The following is a 24,908-nucleotide window of genomic DNA, read 5'->3' as shown; positions in this document are numbered from 1 at the left end:
TAAGAGTGCTATTTCAGTTTCAAGTTTGCACATAAAACTCTGCCAAGGACTATAAGCTCGTCAACAGCAGGGACTGAGTCTTACCCACTTCTGGACCACACATGGGTCACTGTACCATCACAGCGGGTGATCTGTCAACATCTGAATGGATGCCAATATTGAAATTTTATCTCACAAAGTTCTTTTGTATTCATGTAATAGATAGCTTTTATAATTTTAGTTTTTTGACCCAAACATATCCCTGATTATAGTTTAAATCTTAAAAGTTAAGATGGTGGGTAGGTACTATGCCGAGAACGTTACAAATATAAAGTCATTTAAATATTCACTACATCTTTGGGGGTTTGTAGTTACATTAAAATTCCAGTTGCTGGTTGGAATAATTCTCAAGACTCTGGGGTCCCGTCATAGCAGGAGCCCCATGTAGCTCATCTGTGCGCTCTTCCTCTACTCTCAGCCCTCCTGCTCACCACACCTAGCAGAGCACGCTGGACACAGCACATATTCAGGTGCTTGTCAGCTGAATAAGGAATCAAATCATATAAGTTCATATGTTGTTCAAGACTGATCTAGAATCAGGGCTATGCTTTTAGTTAATTTGACTTTTTTTTCTTTTTTGAGCACACATAGAAATAAAATCTGGTGTTTGTCTGCAATTATACATACTTCTTCCTGGCTTTCGGATCTCTTTCATTATTTGTGCTTTTAGTTCAGTGTTGACCTCTTCATGGCTTCTGCAATGCATCAATTTCTTTCCTTTGTTTAGTGAAGATGCTGGTATATTCTCCTCAGGACATTGTTCTTTATCTCTTGGCTCCTCATGATTTTCTAAAAATCCACCAACAGCGAGGTCATTGGTTCCTAAATGATCATGACCAAGAGCCTCTGTGTGATTGGTTGGTCGTTCCAGTAAACTGGCTGGAGATGTTGAAAATTCAGTATCCATAGCATTTGGTGTAGTATCTGATGAAAGCTGGTCTGCAACATGATTTTCAATCACATCATCTATTGTCGAATCATTAGTGGCTTCTGAAACTAGAAACAAAAATAAGGGAAAAAATGATGAGAGCCAATTTCAAAACACACAGTAAAGAAACAATTTATAGCAAATCACACCTGATCTCCTTGACTGATGCAAATTAACAAATAATGTGATATGGCTCTTAAGCTTTGACAAATATATGCATGGAGCATATGTGAATGTGAATTTCAACATGAAACATTCATAGTATTTACAAAATCTGTAAAATTTTTGCCCTTAGTGGGGGAAAAAGCCAGTTTCTAACAACTTTTAGTTCTCTGCTTTATTCTATGGCAATTTTGTTGAGTAATTTAATGCTTTAGGGGAATATTTATCATCAAGATTATCATGGTTATCTTTTCCTTAGAGAGCCTTAGTTTACTCCAACCCACCTCTGCCTTATAAAGTTATCATTTAGAAGCAAAAGTGAACACAGGGAGTTTAAATGGATCAACTTTCTGCAACAACATGCCACCTAACAGGTCGTTCCCCAGAGCCCCCTTTTCTTTTAACCGTCCATCTCGTCTTCATTACTTGAGCAGTGCAGAACAGCCAGTGCCCCTCTTTCAGCTCACTAGACCACTACGCTTAAAAAACTTGCAAGCTTCCCACTTAATACTAGATTATTAAACTTGCTCCCCCACAGAAGCAGCTGAATTCTAAAGTCCCTGATTGCTCACCACACCAGGACACCAGCTGAATTCATCTCTCCTTCCCTCATTCTCATTTACTGTCCAAAATGTAAACTCATCCCTGCAAGTCCCCCGAACTTCTGACCCCCTACTAAGTCCTATCCCATGGTCCGCAAACTTTACTGAACGTTCACTACGGCAACTCCCACTTTAACTGAAGCCAAACTCACCTGCAAAGAACTTGCTCTCCTTTTCAACCTGAAGTACAAACTACTTTCTCGCACACACTCTCCACGGACTTAACATAAGGATGTGGAGTCACTGATTCCTCCCCTTTCCAGTGCCACCTCAGGATCATTTCTCCACGCCCGCCTATAAAAACTCTTGTTCTTCTGAGATTTCACTATGCTACTCCACCCATCCTCTCTCCTCAGCACTATCTTTACTGCTCTCCGGGGCACACCTGTGGTCACGGGGGTCTCTGGCACCCGGTTCACAGATTTCCTCCCACCCCATGTCCCTGAGGACGTTATTCTGAGTCCTTACCACTCCAAGGGTGGTCTGTGGACAAGTAGCACTAGTACCATCAGACAGCTTGCTAGAAATGGTCATCTTAAGCCCAACCCAAACAATGAATTAGAATTTGTGGCTTACCTTGACCTGCCCATCCCTGCCCATCCTGTGATTCACATACACGTTAAAGTTTGAGAAATTTTGTAGTATGTGACATCCATGTCTAAGGAGATCACCTGCCAAGAACCTGGCCTTCCAACTCCTCAGTTTCTCATCTGCAGAGTACTTTTCTACCCACATGTTTGCTTCTCAAGCCAAACACAGATCCAGGGATGGAGGCGCATGACCTCATTTTTGCAGTATTCCTGCTGTTGCTCTTGAACTCAGCCAGACTTTCACTCCAGCAATTCCTCCACTTTCTCCCTCATATTTGTCACATCCCTTCTAGATTTCCACTTTCATATCTATCCAACTTATATCCCATAATGTATCACTTTTTACCAATGTCCTAAATTCTCATTCTGTTGTCATCCCATGACACTTACCAGGCAAAACCCCGCATTTTATGACGCCGTCTGTCTGCTTGCTCCAGCCTTACACGTGGAATGATGAGCAAGCACTACTGGAGAAACAGGAGCCAGCTCTGCAGAGTGGTCACCACCCCTGCCTGTCCTTGGAACTCAGCACTGCCTAGCAATCTTAGCACAACCTCTCCTCCCTCTCCCACAAAAAATATCACTCGAACCTTTGCCACTCTTAACCATCTCTGACTTTCCCATTCTCTCCTTCCTCTCAGCGGTATACATCTCCTCCCACTTCCCAGAGAAAAGAAAAACAAAGCTGCAGAATGGAACTCTTTACTTCCTACCATTAAACTTTCACCCACCACACCCACTCTGCTTTAATGGAAGCATTCTTCACTTGGGCTCTGGACCCTTCCCTTCTGCCTTCATAGTGACTCTGTAACCGTGCTTTCTCTTACCTGCATTTTCAACCTCTCCCTCCCAATTGGCTCCATCACGCCAGCAAACATATTCAACTCTGTCATCTTAAAGACCTACAGAACTGTTCCAATCCTCTCAAAAGATCTGTTTAAGAAATATCTGAGCCACCAACCACTTAATTCTCTTTCCATTTAGCTTCCATAACACTAAATTCTTCCCTATTTTTTCCTCTATTTCTTGGATCCTTCCTTCTCAATCTCCTTTTCTAAACCTTATTTCTCCTCTTTACTTTGGTACTTTCAAAGTTCCTTTCTAGGCTTTTTCTTCTGTTTCCCTTGGTGTGATTTAATTCACCCCATGGGGGTTAAGGGTGCCTTCCATACCTACCCTCTCTGGCCCAGTCTTCTTCTCCTGAGTTCCAAACTCAACTTTCCATCTTCTAATTTAGGATTTCCAATCTAATCGGCATTACTAAACTAAACTCATTCCGCATCTCTTCTTCCACTCCACCCCTGACACACTCAAATACACACACTCAACTCCTCCCTTGCCCTGACTCCAACATCACCAAGTCCTCCGTTGATATGTCCAAGTATTTCTCAAATACATTTGCCTCTCAGAACCCCAGTGCCAAGTCACACCAATAGCTCTTCCCCGTGTTTCCTAACTGGTTTCTGAACATCCATAACAATTATTTAATAACAGCAAATACTCAGTCACTGTCCACAATCTCTAATTACCTTATGTATTTTGTCTGTGAAACGTTTAATTTTCTTTGATTTAGGGTCCAAATCAGGCCTGTACATTGCAACTGATTTATGTCTTTTAACTACCTTTTAATCTATAAAATCTTTCTGTATGTCTCTTGTTTCTATCCATTTTTTCCCCCTGAAAAACACACAAACACACCAGATTCCTTGTCCTATACAGTTTTCCACAATCTGGATTTTGCTAACTATATCCCTGAATTGCTGTTTAACATGTTTCTCTGTCCCTTTTATTTCCTAAAAATTGGTAGTCAGATACAGAAGCTTGATCAGACTGATGTTCAATATATTTTTTTTTGGCAAGACTACTTCAAAAGTACTATTGTGTAATTCCAACAGGAGGTATTATTTTATTTGATTTCTCTCCAGTTTGAGATGTTATTAGCCACGAACGAGTACTACCCTTATAATTAAAGAATCCATTAACTCATTAAGGGTTCTCTACATCAATTCTCACTCTTCCCTAGTAATATTCTATACAGTAAGGTCAGCCTGATCTTTATAAAATGCTAATCAGATTAGATCACTATTGCTTTAAAACTTTTCAATGGATTCTCACTGTCCTTAGAATGAAGTCTAGAATCTTTACAATGGCTTCCAAGGCTCTCTCTGATCGAGTCTCTTCATGTGTATCATTCATTCTCACCTTACCTTATTCCCAACAACCCTTCTATATTAGAATTCTGTTAGTTCCCTTAATGCCCTTCTCTTTACTGAATGCCTCTGCACATACTCTTCTCAGACCACTACTGCAGCAAAGGCAAATGCACAGCTTTAGTTAACTCATTCCCATTCATCTCTCAAGTGTTAGCTTAAACATAACTTCCTCAGTAAGTGCCTTGATCCCACAGACTAAGTTAAATCCTCTGGCCAAAAGCTTCCACGATATACCTGACTTCCCTTTTGTAACATTCATCACACTTCCAATGAAATGTTCAATGACTCTCTTTCCTCACTCATTATAAATGAAGGCAGAGGTCACTACTGCCTTATTCACTGCTATACTTCAGTGCCTAGCACTGTCTAACATATGCAGGGGAGAGGGTATAGCTCAGTGGTAGAAGTGCCTAGCATGCACGAGGTCCTGGGTTCAACCCCCAACACCGCCATTAAAAAAATCAGTCAGTAATTAAGTAAATAAATAAACCTAATTACCGCCCTTCCAAAAAACTTTCCTTAAAAAATTAAATAAAATAGCATATGCATTTAATAATTAACAGTTGTTGAATTAAATTGAAATTGAAAACCATTTTTCTGTGGGTATTCATAATGCCCTCTCTTTGAAAATTGCTACTTTGAAATACTCAAGATTTGCAAATGATATTTTAGGATTGTGATAGCCAATAAGCATAATGAATATATGAACTGTTCATTCATTAGAAAGTTACAAAAATGATTACATGCTAATTTAGAACAAATACCTTTTTTAGATACTGCTGGATTTTATCAATTTTTTTCTAAAATATATGACAAAAATCTCTTCCATGAAGAACCAAAAAGCAGCAAATAATATTTAAAGAAAAACTCTTACTTTTATGAAGAGGAAGGGGTTTAATAAGATCTGGCTGTGCTTGAGTCATAGGTACAGGTGGTCCTTTTCCTCCAATATGATTGTTCACAACTGGATTCTGTTGTCTGCCTCTTAGCAGTGGAGACATACAGCGACGTCTTTTAGGGATGCCTTGCATATTTGGTTCTCCAGGTCGTTTATGTTTATTTTGAGGTCCAGCCACAAATTCATCTGCCTCATCTATCATCATACCCTGCAATAAAAAAGAATTTCCCTGGCTTTACATAGTTTTTAAAATGGCACAACTACTTCCAATTCCCTTTAAAATAATTATATTTTAACTATGTTGACATTTATTAGATATTCTACCAAGAAATAGTTTCAGCTTACTTTAGTTAAATTAAGAACTGTTAAATCCCCACTGCCTAGCACAAATAAATTATGTAATGGAACATTTCAAATTTACCTTCTTATCCAGCTTAAAGGGGTTGCCAAAGGTATGCAACCTTCGAGGCTGATCAGGATCAAGTTCTCTTAGCGGAGAAGGTACTTGCTTGAGGTATTCCTGGTAGTTCCCCATTTGTGCTATAGGAACACTGTGCACTTGATCTTTCAAACAGAACAGAGGAACAACAAAAGTTAACCTCACTAAAGCTACTCTCCAATAACATCTTCTTACATATGAACACTACCTGGTGTTATTCTAGGCAATCTTTCCTTACCACATATTCTAAATTAGTTTGTTGCCATATTGTGACATAAAGTCTTGAGATATTTTTAACATAAAATTTTAAATAATTGATTTTATTTTCTAAACAAAAAAAAAATTGCAGTTAACTTTGGTGTAAAGAATAAGTAATATGTATAACCTTTCCATGGAAAGAAATGTCTCTTTCACTCTATCCCAAATAAGCAGAATTTAATTATAGTGGAATTTACAAAAAAAGAGGTAACACATAGATTACCCTTTTTACATAAAGCTATAGTTGAAATGCTTACATCAATCAGAGTTGGCAAAGGGTTAAACTCTCATCTCACTTTTTTGTAGTAGGTGCCATGGATATGAAGGAAATACCAGAATATGACACATACTGGCCATCCAGAGTTAAACTATCATACTAGTATATCACAAGAAAAGGAATTTTTATGTTTGTGTTGCTATCTATGCTTGAATGTATGAAGAAAGCCAAAAAGGAAGCTGAACTGTTAACAAAGGTTGTTACCTCTAGGGAATAGAATTTGGGGTAACAGTGATGATAGGAAGAAATGTAGAGAATGAGGAATTACTCACTTTTTACTTCATTCAATGAGAATATAATACTACTGTAATAATTCTTTAAAAGTTACATTACCATACTAAGCTTTTTCAATACAAAGAAAGAAATTTACTAAAGGAATACCATATTAAAACCATGATCTAACCTTCATCCTGTCCTTTAAGAAATCGGCGGGTGCTCTTCAGAAGATTAGATCTCATTCTTGTTAAGTGATCCAAAAGATTCCGTCTTGGTATGTCATATGCATTTCTAAATGTCTGTGGCTTCAAATCCTATTTAAAAAGAATCAAAGACAAATTTTACTTTCAGACACAGAATTAAAAGAGACTAAAATCTCCAGTCTGCAGCATAGCTTTAGAAATAAGATATGTAAGTTAAACTATTATATATAAAACAGATAAGCAACAAGGATTTACTGTATAGCACAGGGAACTAAATTTAGTATCTTGTAATAACCTGTAATGGAAAATAATCTGAAACAAATATATATACCTGAATCACTTGGCTGTACAGCTGAAACTAATATAATATTATAAATCAACTGTACTTCAATAAAAACATAAAAAAGAATAATTTGGGGAAAGAAGATATAAAAATTAAACAATTAGCTTAAAAAAAAGGATAAAGAGGTATGATACAATCTTAATGTATTGTTTTAAGAACCAAAAGGTAAAAAATTGGTAGTGAGGCGCAACCAAATAATCTCAAATTCACATCTGTCCAAGATTTTATTATATATTCTAACTAAAAGAAGTAAATACCTTAGAAAATGATATCTAAATTTTAAATATGAAGGTTTTAAAAAAAAAGCTTTGATGTGTAATTTATCTACCATAAAACTACCCATTTTATGTACACAGTTTGACGAGTGGTAGTAAATGTATACACCTGCGAAACCATCACTACGATCCAGTTTTAGAAAATACCTTCATCATCCCAGAAATTTCCTTGTGCCCATTTGTAGTCAATCCCTGTTCCTATCCCCAAACAACCACTAATCTGCTTTCTGTCTCTCTACATTTCCATTCTATAAATGGAATCTTGCAATATGTAATCTTTTCTATCCGGCCTCTTCCACTGAATATTTTTTTGAGATTCATCCATGTTGTTCATGTATCTATCAGAAGTCTACTCCTTTTTACTGTAGAGCAGTTTTGCATAACATGGGTATACCATCTTTATCCATTCAGCAGCTGATCAACACTTGGACTGCTTTCAGTTTTGGGCTATTACAAATAATGCTACTCTGAATCTGTATACCAAGCCTTTATATACCCACATATATATTTTCATTTATCTCAGTAGATATCTACAAGTAGACCTGCTGGCTATATAGCAATATTTACCTTTCTTAAGAAACAGCATACTATTTTCTATCAACAATATGAGAATTCCAGTTGTTTTACATCCTTATCAAAACTTTGTACTTTTCAGTCTTAAATTTTAGCCAGTCTAGTGGGTGTGAAGTGGGATCTCATTATGGTTTTAATTTGCTTTTCTCCAAGGGCTAATAAGGTTGAACATCTTTTCATGTGCCTATTTGAGTTAGCATATCTTACTTGGTGAGGTGTCAGTCAAATACTTTGTCCATTTTTATTGGACGTTTGTCTTTTTATTATTGAGTTCTACGAGTTCTTTATATATTTTGATATAAGTTCTTTATTCGATGTATGTTTTCCTCCCAGGCTGTAGCTTGCCTGTTCATTCTTCAAAGTTTCTTCTGAAGATAAAAATTTTAATTTTAATGAAGTTCAACTTATCAAGTTTGTGTGTGTGTGTGCATTTTGTGTTATATTTTAGAACTCTTTGTTGACCCATGATCCAATGGAATAAAGATATTCTCCTGTTTTCCTGTAGAAGTTTACAGCTTTAGTTCTTATATTTATGACCATGAACACTTAAAGTAATGTGAGGTTAGGGTCAAGTTCATTATTCTGAATATGGATATCCAATTGTTCCCAAGCTATTTATCGAAAAAAATTGTCTCCTTCCTGACTGAATTATTTTGACACCTCTGTTAAAAATTAATTTGACTCTACGTGTGAGGGCCTACTTGTAGACTCTGTTCTTTCTACTGATCTATATGTTTATCCTTATGCCAGCAACACGTGTTGATCAATGTAACTTTACAGTAACTTTTAAAATTAGATGATATAAGGCTTTTAACTTTATTCTTTTCCAAAATGATTTTAAGTATTTTAGAACTTTTACACTTCCATATAAATTTTAGAATCAGCTTGTCTGTGCCTACAAAAAGACTAATAGGATGAAGAGCTTTTTAATGAGTATTCACAAAGCATTTTAGGATCATACTGTGCACCCAATGTTAGCAGTGTTAAGTATTAAACTACAGTGAACTAACTCTACCATAAGTTATGTAATCTTAGGCAATTTCTAGGACTGTTTTCTCTTATCTATAAAATGATTTATTCTTTGTCAGATGTATTCAACAATATAACAGAGTATAACTAGAGCAGTACTAAATTCATATAACCATTACCTTATTGAGCAAAGCAACTTGGAACCCAGTGTATTCTTTCATATTAAGGTCTAGCAGTCTGTGAGGAACATCCTCTGAAATTCCCTGGAGCAGTTGTTGAAAATCTTTCCTATAAGCCATTGATAAACCATGTGATCGGCTTCGGACTTTAATTCCAGTTTCCTGTACTACTTTTTTGCCTACAGAACCGATGACTCGATCAGATTCTATTTTGGCCTAAAGTAAAAATAAACAAAAGTTGTCTTTATATAATCTAAAGTAGTAAATTAAATACTAACAGTTTTGGTCTTCTACAAATTATTTATTATATTTAAAAAGTACATAAACTAAAGTAAGTAAACTAAACATAGTTTAAATAATAATTTCTTATGATTTTAAATCATCACAATTCTAAAGTTTTGGAGCAAGGCACACAAACACAACTTCAATTTATTTTACTTATTAATCACTACACTTAAACCATGATATGTAAAAAAAAAAAAAAACCATGATATGTAAATGCACCCTAAATGAAAATAAATATTCCTAAATTTAGAAGTGATATAAAATTAGGAAAAAAAAATCAATATTTAAAGACACTATTACTAGCACATAACTAAATGTTCATAGATATGGCAAATAGTGATGGAGTTTTTCACTGGAAAGCAAATAGCAATATTTCAACCCTTTCCCACCTACATTTCAATTAGCAGTTAAAGGAGAGATGGCAGAAGTACAGGAAAAATTGTTTTATACTTTAGTAACTTGGCAGTCAAAATGTATACTATGTGACTACTATAGTATCTATTAATGTGATTTACATCCAAAATGACAAAATTCAGTATTTTCAAACATTTCAAAAGAAACTCCCATTCTGAAAGAAAAAAAACTGTAGGTTTTAAAACATAAAGAAAAAGAAACTGATTTTTTGCTCTAAGAAAAATAACTTTCTAACATAAATTTCCCAAAAGAAAATATAAAGAATATTCAGGTACAGGAAGAGTAGGACAATATTAATAAAGCCATTTTCACACACTAGCAATTATTATTTGAAATCAACATTTCAAAACATAGTACACCATGTACCTGAGACAGAATTATGTTAATATGATATACATGGTTTTAAAATGTATTAATGCAATGAATTCTATTAGAACCATCAAGAACTAACACCTGGGCTATTAACCATCACAGCCAAAACCATTCAAAATATTTAATTTGGCTCTATTTCTTCACAGTACCTGTTGACTCAACTTTTTGAGGTATGAAATGACACTGTAACTAAGTCCATATTCCATACTGTCTGCTATTAGGTTAGGTGCTCCCATCATTCTAACGGCTTTCTTCAAAGGCTACAGGGAAAAAGAAAACACCATTCAATCTTAAGCTTGTCAGAAATTCATAGCTACATGTAGTGTCAATTTTGAGAATTTCACCCACCAAAATGTCTCCTTTTCTTATATAAGAGTCACATAGTCAGATCTGTATTTCAGTAAACTGTCTGTCAGTGAAAGGCAGTTTGAAATACTAAATAAGGATTAGAATCTATAATAACAACAACCAGAGCAAGAAATGGTGAAGTCCTGGACTTCTTAGTATCACTAGAGACACTAAGTTTGGAAAAAATGGGCAGGAGACACATTGCAGAAGTAGAATTGATGGAAGTTGGGTAGTCAGTGAAAAGGAGTCAAGGAAAATAGAGGATTTCTACCTTGGGTAACTGGAAGGGTTGGGGCTCAACCCCTCATTAGCTTTATGACCTCTCTGTGCCTTAAGTGTCTCATTTGTAAAATAATAATAGTAGTAACTACATAGGGCTGTCATGGGATTAAATGAATTAATGTATGTAGCACATCTGGCACACAGTAAGTATTCAGTAGGTATTCATCATTACTACTATCATTAGCTGAGCTGAAAGAAAAAATGAAAACAAGCTCTAGAGGAAAAATGAGGAGGCAAAGATAAGTGTAATATTTACTGTGGAAGTGGTACAGTGAAATAATTTTCAATTGTAAGGAGAGGCAAATTAAGAACCACTTTGTGTAATGAAAAATATCACTAGCAGGATTGTCAAGCATACATAAATGAGACAAGTCAGAAAAAGGATGATAACCATTCACTGACATATTAGAAAACGTATAAGAGCCCTCATGTCAAACTGGAATCAAACCCCAGATCTGACATTTAATATCCATGTAGCTTTGGCTAAGTCCTCTGGGCTACTATGAAACGTATGAATCAAACATGTAACAGTTCATATTCAAGTGTTTCTTTTTTTCCTCTCTCTTACATAGCAGGCACAATGTGCTAGATACACACAACTTCTCTCTTATAATTAAAATATATGATTTTCACAGCTCAAGAAATTAATGTCCTTATTAGAGACCATTTAGATAGATTAACTACAGTCAAATGCTGTAATATTCCTGCAGTAAAAGCAGAAGCAATGTTTTCAAGTGCTTTTAGTGTAGATCTTTTTGTTAAGATGTTACTTTTCATAAAATAAATAATGTATCTAATAATATATGCATTATTGGTCTTATCTATTATGATATACTAGGTTTCAAATAATCAGAAAACCTGTAGTGCTAAAAATAAAAGGTTCTATGAGAATGTATGTTTATCTACCTAAAAACATGTTTCTGGAGATTTAGGAAATAATGCAAACACAAACCTTTTTTTGTACCCTTAAAGAAAAGTAATTATAAAATTGCAATGTAAAAAGGTAGTATAACTAATATACATAAAACAGATAAATAACAAGTTTATACTGTATAGCACAGGGAACCATATTCACTATCTTGCAGTAGCCCATGGTGAAGAAGCATATGAAAACGAATGTATGTATGTTCCTATGTGACTGAAGTATTGTGCTGTACACCAGAAATTGACATAACATTGTAAACTGTACTTCAATAAAAAAAATTTTTTTAATAACATGAAATAAAAAAATTAAAAGGTAGTACAACAATTGAGGTTAAAAGCCTAAATTCTAAACCCAGGCTGCCTGGGACTGAATTCCTGTCTCCCATATATCAGCTATGTAGCCTTGGACAAATTATGTAATCTTTTAGTGTCTTTGTTTCCTCATCTGTGAAATAAGAACAGTGATTTCTGCCTCATAGGGTTACTATATAAATTAAATGAGGTTAATACATGTCAAGTGCTTAGGATAGTACCAGGCCTGGGTAAGCATTATACATGTTCTCATATTCATCATCATCATTATTCTGCAAATCACTGTAACATTTCTTTTCTATTACATCTATACGGATCATTTGTACACTCAATTTTCATGACATTTATTCTGTAACAGCAATAAATAAAAGTTTTAACACCTACAGTAAACTATAAGCATAATGTAATATTTTCTAATAAGTTCTATTTTAAACAATAATATTCTTACCCCAAGATAGTACGGAGGCATTGTCTTCAAATAACTTTCAAATGACTGTCTCCATTTCAATGTTGGTTTTGCTTTATGTACTTTAAACAAGTCATCTATAAATGTATAATGTGAACAAACTATCAACATTCACTGTTTTCATACATGAAAATCAAGTCAAATAAGTTTCATTTTTAAAGTCTGCTTTCTTATTTATGCAAGAGAGAGGAACATCAGATGTATGTTTTTAACAAAATTAAAAATGGTAAAAATTTTGGTTCTGGCATTTTTGGGTAGTAATACCACTTTAAAAATGAAAAGGTGCCAATTCTGGTCTAAAATTACATGTAATAATAAAAAGGGAGAGTCAGAAAATACGTAAGTAATATCTAGACATGAAACAGATTTGAAGACAGAAACAAAGTATGCATGGTGTTTTCTATAAAATATACCTACTAATATTTTGACTATAACTTTTAAATCTGATGGGTTCCATGAAGGGAAAGATGTCTTCTCCAAAGTACCCCCTCAAAAAATTACAGCCAAATTGTCCCCAGAAACCAACTTTAGGCTTATCATGTAATTTTAGAACAAATTCATTCATTTTTTTAAAATTGCCAAATGAAAATTATAAATTCCTACAAAGAAAACATACTCAAGATCTTATAAATATGAATTGCTTCTACAAAATATCTAATTATTTACCAAATACAAACTGCATCACCAATTCTAACTATGTAAGAAATCTAACTTGAAAAAGCTTAGAATTTTTCATTTAGAAATTTAAAATATAGTATCTTCAATAGTTTGTAGAATCAAAAATGGTTTGACATTGACCTTCTATTTATCAGAAATATGTACAGTTTGCTATAAAATCTTAAGACAGCTGCAATACTTTAGAGTAATGAAAAAAAAAGAAACTTCACTTATTTCCAGAAGACAAGAAAAAAGAAAGAGATGTTTCCTAAATTTGTTTTTAGGAAAATCTGTATGTATGCTAAGCCACAGAGAATGTGACAAGAATGAGACTTACCTAAAAGGGGAAGAAGGACTGGGTAATTATAAGGCATCACAAATAAATTGACACAATTCAGTGCTGTACTGGCTTTCAAGTAACCAAAGGGGTGGCCAAGTTCACTATATTTTGCACTATTGCTCACATATACCTGTTAAAAAGAAGTAGTTAAAAGTTCATATTTAATAACCTTTACAGAATGTTACATAAATCATTGATTTAACTTTTTAATAAACATCAAATTAAAATTTTAAATCATTACAGATGTTTAGCTCACCTGCCAACATGTTTGAGGAGATTTCCTTTCCAGGATAAATTGAGTCAGAGGTGAAGGTTCCAACTCATATTTGTCAAAAGGCAATTTGTCAATAACCATCGGTTCACAGTCTGTACAGGAAAACTTCACTACAGGATGAGATGTACGAGGTGGCTAGAGGGGAAAGTCTTATTATTACTCTTCATGTAAAGAACCAGAAACAAACTCCTTTTCAGTATTCCTCACTACCAAAGTTTACTTAGTTCCTCAGTTCTGCTAGTGAGAGTTTAATTTACTACTGAAAGCACCAGTTAGCTGAAAGAAAATACTTAAACATGTAATGCTTAAATTATATAATATTCACAAGAAAAAGACAAAGCACTTCAAAATTTATACAGAATAAATATAATGATCTTTGTTGATCTTAAAATCCAATTTATCAGACGTTAAATGCAAAATTTTAGAATTAAGTAAGTACTCATTAATTTTTATGTCCAAGAAACAACTAATGTATAGGAACCTTCCAAAGTTCTCAACTGTAGCAATTTAATTACTTTAGTATAAAGTAGTGGCTTCCAAACGGATCACAATCATTGATTAGTAAATTTTTAAAATACACTTATAAATTACTTGTAAATTATTAATTTATAGGTACATAATGATATATACCAAATTAATATGAATAAACAAAAAAGTAAACATAAGCAAAAGCTGTGTTTTCCTTCCCTATTCCAATAGACTGTTTCCCCTGTGGTATACACACTCTACTTTGGAGACCCTGCTCTAGAGGTACAAAAATCACAGTACTTTAAAGGGAAAACAAAGCATGTACTCTATTTCCCACCTTAACAGTCTCCTTCCTAAAACTCTCACCAAGCGAAGATGGTGAAGGAAATATGAGCTACGGGGAAATAATGTGAAATGTCACAGCTATAATGGACTCTTTATAGCCTCAGTTACTACCTGTATACACTGGTGGCTCCCAAATCTACTGCGCGGAGACTAGATCTCTCTCATTTCTCTTATGTATCCAACTGCCAACAGGACATAACCTGAATTTCTATAGGTCTCTCAGATGTACTATTACTAAATTCATTATTTCTCCCCCCAAACCACAAAACCTGTTCTAAAAACCTAGATACTATTCTTAATATCACCTCCTTATCCTCCATATTTAACTGGCACAAAGACTTAGATAAAATGATACCACAAATCCTAAGCCACTTAGAACACATAAACATGGCAGGTGTTCAGTATTTAGTCCGTGGCCTCTGTCAACACTAAATTCTCATCTCTCTAAAAGTTCATCTTCTATTTCTTACCACTCTAATTCATGCCTTCATCATTTCTCAGACTAGATTAGTACAACTGCTTATTTTAAATTAGTCTCCCTAATTTAGTCAGTCCCCTCCAATCAATCCCATGGTCATGAAATATAATCATGTAATTTTCCTATCTCGAATTATTGGGTAAAAGTAGCAGCCAATCACCTAAAAATAGGGCCAGGCTCTTTTAATATTGTATACAAAGAACCTTTGACGATCTGGTCCCTATCTGTCTTTTAACTACCACCCTGTGCTCCAGCCATACCAAACTACCTGCAGTTGCCCAAACAGAATATCATCTTTCATGCCCCCGTGTTTCACGTTATCCCTGGATGCTTTGTTATTTTCTCCCTTGCATATTGCAGATGAAGTAAGTTTTGACGTCTGAACTGGCAAATACCAACCTCTAAGACTTCTTCCCCAACACACACTCTCACCCTGTACACCATACACATAGCAGGCAGTCAGGCACCACCTCCTCGGGGCTCTGTCTGCCGCTCTATTACAGTTAGCTCTCTGCACTCCATTACATTTATATGGCTGACCTTCCTATTGAATGGAAAGGTTCCAGAGGGTAAGTACAATGTTTTACGCATCTTGTGCTCCTGTGCCTAGCATGTACCTGACACAGTTTATTGAACTGGTCTATAAAACTCAATACAATTTTTGGATGAAAACATTGAGATCTAAGAAGAAAGGGGGAGTAGGGAGAGGGGGAATCCTCTAGAACAATTTGGCAAAGAAAAATTTTTATTTATTATTTCATTTAATCCTCAAAACAATCCTATCAGATAGGAGTTATTATCTCCATTTAACAAATGGGAAATTGGGGCTTAGAGAAAATAATTAACTAAAGACACATGGCTGATAACTGGTAGAGCCATGATTCCAATTTAGAACCAATTTCTAATAAATCATATTTAATTTCAGTATTAATACTTCTATATGAAATACTATTATTTATAAAAATTTCATTTCCCTTCTAAGATTCTTCAGTTACTAAATTTTGCTAGTTCTCCCCAATATTATCTCTTTTTTATGATTCTCTCTTCGGTCATCTTAATTCAAACTCATCTTTCTTTCATGAACCATAGTAATAGCCCTCAAGGTAACCTGCTTCCATCTTTCAATTCATCTCCTTCTAATTTTGCTGCATATAACCACCAGATTAATTTTCCTAAAGCAGCACTCTGTTAAAAATGTCTTCAGTTCTATGAACTCCACTGAGAAAAACTCAAATTCTCTAACTTTCCATTTAAAGTCATGAGCAATTCGGTTTATTTAATAGTGCTCCCAATGTCCTACAAATATACTATGACCCACCTATTCTCAGCTATTTTCTACTCCTCTAAAGACACATTGTTCTTTTTCACTTCCATTCTTTTTTCTCATACTGTTTCCTCTTCCAACTGAAATCCTACCTAGATTTCAAATTCCTCTATAGCATGTAACAATTTGTAATAGCCCATTAGAGTAACATTAACAGATAATGCTTGTGATGTTGGTTTTTGATTTCTTCCTATTAGGACTTAATAAGTACCATATGTACTACTGAGGTGCTAATACATACACAACAGAATGAATAATCAACAGTATAATATTTCATTCCAATATCTGTTCTATAAGAGTTTTGAAAGGGCTCCAGAAGACAAAGTAAAATGACCAAGGAAATTGAGAGCTTCTCTAAGGTCAGACTGAAAAAACTATGATGGTTCAATCAGAAAAAAAAAAAAAGAAATAGAGAAGATACCTCACTAAAATTTATAAAAACTTAACTTCATGTACTAACTTCATTAAATCCCTAATGAATAAAGGAAATGTCACTTTATAGACCTTGTATAGAATAGAAGTAAAAATTATTCTGAATAGTTGATATAGGTTTAAAGTATAAAAGTTTTCAAAAACAGTTCAGTTTAATCCACAAATGATAGCTGCAGGAAACATTATTAAAGACTGCTTAATGATCTTTGAAATACAATTCTAATCTTCTAAGGGAAACATCAAAAGGACCATTGTCATGCTCTCCCACAAATTATCCCATGATATCTTCAGATACTAGAAAAAAACACTAATCAGAAAAACACTGTATTAACAAGATTGAATGGATATTTCTATAAATTTACTCTATTATTTTAAGGCCCATATAGTGGATACTGATAATTCACCATGATCATTCAATAAGCCTCCCTGTTTCTTAAAAATTCATGTAAACAAGACCAGAAAAATCTTTTCCACCCTAAACTTCCAGACAGAAAACACTGAATATAACTAAAACTATACAAATCAACACAAATTTTCAAGACTAAGTCCAAAAAGATTGCAAGCAAATCATCAGAACTATTTTCTAAGCCTTCATTTAAATTCTAGATTATGTCCTAGAGACAAATCCTCATATTAACATTGTTTAGAATTCAAAGAGAAACTCTTGTTATATATCTATGATTCTGTAACCAGATACCAGTAATTAAAAAAAAAAAAAAAGCATAGTATTAGATTCTAAAGGAAACAGATGTCTCTTTTTTATTACTTTATAGTGAACAACACAGTATAATAAAGCAAATAATAGCTTATCATAGCCCTTCAAACATCAGATTCCTATAAATTAGCCTTTAACTTTAACTGATAATGGTACTTAAAACTAGTATGAAAAGCAGTTAATGGTTACTATTACAAAGTCACAGTCTCTCTGGTACTTACTAGTGTTGGAGAATTCTGATCTGGCCAAAAAGATTCTGGAACAGGCCAATGACCTATAGGAACCCCAGTTTTAGGATTTGGTCTGACATATATGAGTTTGTGACAGCTATGCCAAGGCTGAGATCCAAAAGGCCTTGATATATCTGGCTGCCCATCTACAGAAAAGAAAGTATATATTGTTAAGAGAAAAAAACATAAAAAGCTAAATTATACCCATTAGTACTTAGTAAAAACGCCCTAATACTTGTTCAATTCTGGATTTCCTTATTTCTCTTAAATGTAGAATGCTATCATGACTAAGACAACATTTAGATTAGAATTCACTAGAGTAAAATCACCAAATTGCAACTATGATTTCAACAGCTGAAAGGAGGTCCCACATCACCCTTTGCTTGCCCAATCAGAATATGTAAAAAATACTTTATGACAAATTATTGTTTAATGAATAATGTGTCTTCCCCACCAGATAAGGGGAAACATCCAATTTCTTCATCATCATGCTTGGCTTAGTAAATACTAGGTAAATACTGCTAAATGAGTATTTCTTTAAAATCATTTTAACTAAAGCCTAATAACAAAAATAAAAATAAAAGCTTAATATGCAAATCTAGATGTGAAGCATCAACCTTTAATTTAAAACAATTGTAGCAAAATAGCAACTCTTCTCCAACAGTTCAGTAAATACTTACTTGGTGCCTACTCTAAGTGAAGCCCTACAATAATATAAAAATAAATACATCCCATGTCTACACAATTTAATTTTTTAAGTTTGTTTTTTTAAACCAATAAATTTATAGCATTACAATTTATATAATCTTACCATCTCCTGCTCCTTCCCTATGATCCCCTCTGAGGGTACCATTTTCTCATCTCTATGACCTTTCTTTTCTCTCAATTACCCACTCTAGTGGATCACCTTCACCAAGTGTCATTAACAACTTTCTGATTCTTGTCATAAGCTATGCTGTACAATGCAGAGGGTCCGGAAGTAAGCTGCCCACTGATTCTAGTGAAACTTCTTACACTCTTTGGCTAATATAAATAGTTCACAATTATAGAATATTAGAATAAAGCCAGGTGGAGCTTAGCTAGAGTTAAAAGGATCAAGCTGAATGGCAAAGGATGGTTTCTCATTTTTGGAACCACATCAACCATTTGATTCTGACCAGTTTGATCCTTAGAAAAAATGTAGCCAAGGAATTAAATTAACATCTAGGGTAGAACATTCTTGTGAATTAAGGGACGTGGAAGAAGCACATATACTGGAGAGAGTCAACATTATGATACTAAAAAGGAAATATGCTAATCTGTAAATGCTTAAAAAGGTTTTGGGCTCATAAACTTCAGGCTATGAACAACCAACATAAAAAGGTGATGCTGCTAAACTACTATCATACTACCTTGACCTTCCTATTTAATCTTCCCTCTTTACCAATAGCCATTTTGTCATCTTAATAATTTGGCCTTATCAATGTTAAGGCCAAATCATAGTAATTTTTCAGTACTAGTTGAATACTAGATAGAGCAAGTTTAAAATATCTGTAAGAGATGTAAAATAATACCTTCTACAGGGGAAGGATCTGGTCCTGCTTTTTCAAAGTTAATTACTACCCCACTTTGCACTTTCTGCACCAAGGACTCCAGACACTGATTAAGCATTCTTGGAGAACATACAGAGTACGAGCGGCCTGAAATAAAAAGAATAAAGTGAACTAGTTAGTTGCAGAAATTCCTACTTTTAGCAAGAAAGAACCATAGTGAGGTTTTTGACTGATTAACAAAGTTCAATGGTAAAGTTTGACTTTTTCATTATCTGATGGAATGATGAAACAAAAACAGTGATTTTCAATTAACAGTTCCATTTTGTGAAAGTATGTACACTTTTTCTTCTAATTATAGGTATATAAAAAATAGAAATCCTGAGCTGAACAAAACATGATGAAAAAAATCACTATGTATATATATTATATAAAATGTGATTTTTAAATACATATAAATATAAAAACCTATCTCCAACTGTTATCTAATACAATTTATCTTCAATATACATACACCACAGCTGGTAACTAATCCCCAAAAAACTTTCTGCTTAACGGAAGTATTACTAAGATTAATGCTAAGGACACAGTAGATACTCAATAATTATTTAACTGGTCTGCTGGCAGTTACTGCATATTTTAAGTATTTGCACTTTAATACACAGATAGTAGCAAGTGCTTTTCTGAGATTCATTTGGCTTACATACTTGGAAATTACCTATCTTAAGTGAATTTCCTGCTTGTATATCTTAACCTATAAAATGTTTGGTTCAGAAACATTAAAATGTTAATGATTAAGAAAAAGTACCAATGAAAAGATTTCCTAAACAGGGTTTTTCAATAAATTTAGACCTGTGCTGTCTCATACTGTAGCTACTGGCTATATATGGCTACTGAGAACTTGAAACATTGCTAGTCAAAACTGATATATACAGTAACTGTAAAATATACACCTGATTTTGTAGACTTAATATGAAAATAAAGTAAAATACCTCAATTGTTTTTAAATATCAATTTAATGTTGAAATATTTTGTATAAATTTTTAAATAAATATTACTGACATTAATTTTACTTACTTCTTTTTAATGTGACTATGAAATTTATAATTACATATGTAACATATCACATTTCTATTATGTGTGATCAAAACCAGTGCTGAAAACCATGACAACTAAAATTCAGTCTTTAATCAAACATCTTACAATGTTATTTGCAATAAGCTCAAATGGAAAAATGCTACTCCTTTACAAATTCAACAAATTAGTTCCAAACATACTATTATTATATGTGACATATCAAATTACTCATATCAATTTACACTTAACATGTGATTTGCTGAAGGTTACTCAGAAAAGAGAACATGAGGCATGTGATTCAAATCCTCAGAGTCAGCTTTACTTAGAAAAACAAGTATCATATAACAAACAGCTTACCTGTATATGACAATAAGAGTCATAATCATAAAAACACCTGTCAATTGCTAAGTGTTTATGTACTGGCACCATTCTAATCACTTCATTACATTAATTTATCTAAGCCGAGCAACAACCCTATGGGTTACTTTCTCCATTTTATAAATGAGAAACTAAAACCCGGAGAGGTTAACTAATTTATCCAAGTTAGTACAGTTGTGCAGCCATGATTCAAACCCTTACAGGGTATTAGAAACTTAATCTGGATATACCTTGTTTCCTGAAAATCACGATTTTAATTTAAAATCAATATTTAAAACAGAATGTCTATATGGAATTACACTATTTAAAAGAACTGGCAAATTAAAATATTTTTTCCAAGTCAATTTAAACATATACATAAAACAATACATAAAAAAGCCGACCATCTTAACACACAAGGTATTTAGAAGATTATATGAAGATTGTATTTTGAAGATTGTATCAGTATCTTATTTCATGATAATTCAGCGTATTCCCAAGATGTCATTAAAATACAAGTTTTTGGGGGGAGGATATAGCTCAAATGGTAGAGTGCATGCTTAGCATGCACAAGGTCATGGGTTCAATCCCCAGTACCTCCACTGAAAAAACCAAATAAATAAATAAACCTAATTACCTCCCCCTACAAACAAACAAGAAAAAACAAAAAACAACTAAACAAAAAAAAAGTTTTAAAAAAAGTTTTTAAGTATAAAATTGTGACAATCCTCTTATTTCCCCTAACCTGCGTCATCAACTAATTGATTAGGAAAATATAAGTAAGTTAGTATGAAACAAAATTACTAACAGAGACATTTCGTGAAAATTAGAGGAAAAGTGAATAAACTTGAGGTACTTAGAAAATAATAAAAAATCCATTAATTCTTTTGAAAGTTAAAACAAAATTTGCCATCTTTAAAAAGTGAACCTATTAACCTATGTCATGTTTCTCTTATTCTTTAGGTCAAAACTCACCCCTTGGAATGTATGACACTTTGTATTGAAGCATAAATAGTTTTGGGGATCACTAATTGTATTTGTGAGAAAAAGCACACACGTTCGAGTCAAGAAGCTGGCTCATTTGTGGTTATGTAGGGTTCACAAAAAAAATCTAAATATAGTGAGTCTGAAGGCAGTAAAGTGGGGGAAAAGACTTTCCCACAAAGTATACTAGATTAGCATTTTAGTAAAATGGAGAAGAGACAAAAGGAACATGTCTAAATTGGGCAACAGTCCTTACAGAGGCTAAGAAAGTTAAATTTATTTAATCTAGAAAAGTCTTACAATTTTATAAAATGCTTTTTATCCTCAATACTTCCACCAACATGTCCACTAGGCATTTTAAAATTTGCTATCATCCCTGCACCTCCCCCCAAATCTGCTGTTCCCCAGAGTACCCATCTCAGTGCCATTTACCTCCAATTGTCCAGGCCAATTGAATCAGAGGAATCAAGGATGATTTCCCCTAGTTTCCATCAGCCTTAGTTCTCCTTTGCATCAGCCCTCTTGTCACCTCCAAACCCAGCACTTTAGATTAAAGTGCTATCATCTCTTACCAGTCTCCCCACTTATATTCTCCCACTCTACAGCCTATTCTTATCTAGCAACTGAAGTGATCTTTCAGAAACAGAGATCAGATGTCACCTCCTATGAAAAGCCCTCCAAAGGCTTCTCATCACACTTGGGGAAAAAAAAAAATTTACTGTGGCCTAAAAGGCTATTCAATATTTGGCCCTTGCCTCTCTCTCTAAACCAACCTATTATTCTCTACTTCTCCCTACATAAGCTTTCAGCCAGTTTGCTCCCAAAATGTAGAGCCTCTACCTAGGTCTTTGTATGGTTTACTCCATCATTCAGATCTCTGCTTAAATGCTAACTAGACTTACTGTTGTGATCATTTCACAATATGTAAAAATATCGAATCATTATGTTGTACACGTAGAACTAAAATAATGTTGTATATGTGAATTATATTTTTTTTAAAAAGAGGGTTGAGGAACATGCTGTAGCAATAATTTTAGAGGGATTATAAGATACAACCAGGGCCGATGTAATCCCTATTCAAACATGTGACTTTAAACATCAAGGTTAAAGATATGCAAATATAATTTATAAAAGAGTAATTGTTGTCTTACCTACTTCTTTAGACAAGGAGTATAATAATCTTCAAGGATGCAATATTTACATTGATTTAAACTAGAGTAAGCATATGCTTTAGGTTTATGGTTTTTAAAAAAGTCACCTCCTCAGAAGCCTTCTTGGAATACTCACTCTCTGCCTCAGGTTGCTCTCTGCATCCTTACCCTATTTTTTTCTTTATAGTAACTAGCGCTCCCCAAAATATTATTTATTCATTTTACATGATCTTATCAGTCACAAAGTCCAAAAATGTAAGCTTTCTGTCTATTGTTCCTGCTGTATTCCCAGCATCAAAAACAGTAAACAGAGTGGGTACTCATTAATTACCTAATAAAAGTGCTTACAATGACAATTATTCAATTTTTTGAAGATATACATTAAAAATATAACAAGATATTAATCAATTATTTTGGCAACACAGGCAAATTTCTTCCCAATTTTTCCTTAATGAATATGAATTACTCTGTAATTGGAAAAATAAATGTACACATACTACTCTTATCATTACAGTTAAAAAGGCACAAAATTGTTAGCAGTGATTGCATATTTGGATAGTGTGATACCAGTGGACAACAGTTTTTCTGTTCTTTCCACTTTTCTGGTGTTTTAGCCTCAAAACTTTTTTAAGTCAACATTCTGTTAAACTAAAGAAGAAAACATTATTCACATATATGACAAGGTGAGTGGCATCTGAGTAGCTTCCCATTATTGCCAGCAAGAGCAGGAAAAGAGGCAAATAAATCACTACACCAGGAGAGATTCAGGATGTATGTTAGGGAAAGCTCTCTAATTTCTTGACCAACTAAGGTTTCTGGGACACTGAAAGATATTACCGATGGTGATTTCAGAATTTTCTCCTAATTTATCTATTTCACATACCTGTGTTGGATGCCCTTTCTGTCTGTGAAATTTGCAGGTTTCCAAAACCCAAAGAATTTTAGAAGAAAGGCACCTAAAGTATTAATCATACCTTCTATTTTCCTTTAACATGTGTAGCTGGCTCTGACAGAACTGCAATAGAGCCCTGACTGTGGATGGAGACTATGTCACAGGCCTCTGACACCGGTGAAACGGTGGTATGCCAGACTTGGACATTTTAGTATCAGATTCCTTAAATGAGAACTAAAATGTACCATGAAAGCAAGAATACCATGTGTCATTTTCACTATGGAAGTCCTACAGCACAAAACAGTGCCTGGTACACAGTAAGCACCCAATACTTATTCATATGAATGTAACCCACCTATTAACCAATTCCACATTATAGTAAATCCTGAGTCTATTACATATTCTATTTCAAGAGTGTCACTAATATTCACTAGCACAGTGACTACCTGGTTAAGAGTTCACTACCTGCTTCCTCTAACCTATCTAGCTTCCTCTTTGCCTCTGGGGAAAACTGTACTTAACCATGCATTAATCAAGACACGGATAATGAGATGATTCTCAAAACATTTTCAAAAAATAATCCTATAGCATTCTGTAAATCACTGGCAATCTTTGTAGTTAAGAAAATAAGTTTAATAATTTCAACTACCTGCATTTTCTATAGGTTAGGAAAAAATTACCACTCATTATCAGATCCAGTAGTTCAAATCAGATGAATGACTTTCATCAAAGTAGTTTTAAAACCATGTATGTCTACTAACTTCTATGAACTTGTTAAACAAAAACAAACATGGAGTTTTTGATATGCACATTTTTAAAACATTCATGTAAACCCTGCTTTAAGTCACTGAAGTACTACCAGCAAAAAACTTACCCCCTGTCACTTCACACATTGGTGTGATTGCAGAGTCATCTAAAGGCACACCTGTCAACTGCTCTGATTCTACCGACATCGTGCCAGGCAACCGCAACACTAATGCAAAGAGTCTCTGATCCCAACGAAAAGGTTCCTTGGTCAATTCACTTCCAGGCAAAGGAGAATTAAGAGGTAAATGGAGCTGAAAGTAAAGGGGGAAAAAAAATAAGAT

General features: G+C 34.0%; 1 protein-coding gene across 5 annotated transcripts in view; it reads right to left on the bottom strand.

Annotated features, from left to right (window-relative positions):
* INTS6 (integrator complex subunit 6) overlaps positions 1 to 24,908 on the bottom strand; it is an 82,338-nt gene that overhangs the window by 2,735 nt on the left and 54,695 nt on the right. For all 5 annotated transcript variants that reach the window (XM_074378119.1, XM_074378121.1, XM_074378122.1 and 2 more), the window contains 12 exons: positions 24,695 to 24,878; positions 19,384 to 19,509; positions 17,822 to 17,976; positions 13,821 to 13,973; positions 13,562 to 13,694; positions 12,550 to 12,644; positions 10,385 to 10,495; positions 9,165 to 9,380; positions 6,810 to 6,936; positions 5,854 to 5,996; positions 5,409 to 5,640; positions 667 to 1,035 (listed from right to left, as the gene is read on the bottom strand). In XM_074378119.1, the coding sequence (XP_074234220.1) occupies positions 667 to 1,035; positions 5,409 to 5,640; positions 5,854 to 5,996; positions 6,810 to 6,936; positions 9,165 to 9,380; positions 10,385 to 10,495; positions 12,550 to 12,644; positions 13,562 to 13,694; positions 13,821 to 13,973; positions 17,822 to 17,976; positions 19,384 to 19,509; positions 24,695 to 24,878 (2,044 nt within the window). The remainder of the gene's footprint in view (positions 1 to 666; positions 1,036 to 5,408; positions 5,641 to 5,853; positions 5,997 to 6,809; positions 6,937 to 9,164; positions 9,381 to 10,384; positions 10,496 to 12,549; positions 12,645 to 13,561; positions 13,695 to 13,820; positions 13,974 to 17,821; positions 17,977 to 19,383; positions 19,510 to 24,694; positions 24,879 to 24,908) is intronic.

The sequence above is a fragment of the Camelus bactrianus genome, chromosome 14 (genome assembly GCF_048773025.1).
Source record: "Camelus bactrianus isolate YW-2024 breed Bactrian camel chromosome 14, ASM4877302v1, whole genome shotgun sequence".
Lineage (NCBI taxonomy): Eukaryota > Metazoa > Chordata > Mammalia > Artiodactyla > Camelidae > Camelus > Camelus bactrianus.
The sequence above is the reverse complement of the archived record's forward strand: the minus strand, read 5'-3'. Positions and strand labels throughout refer to the sequence as shown.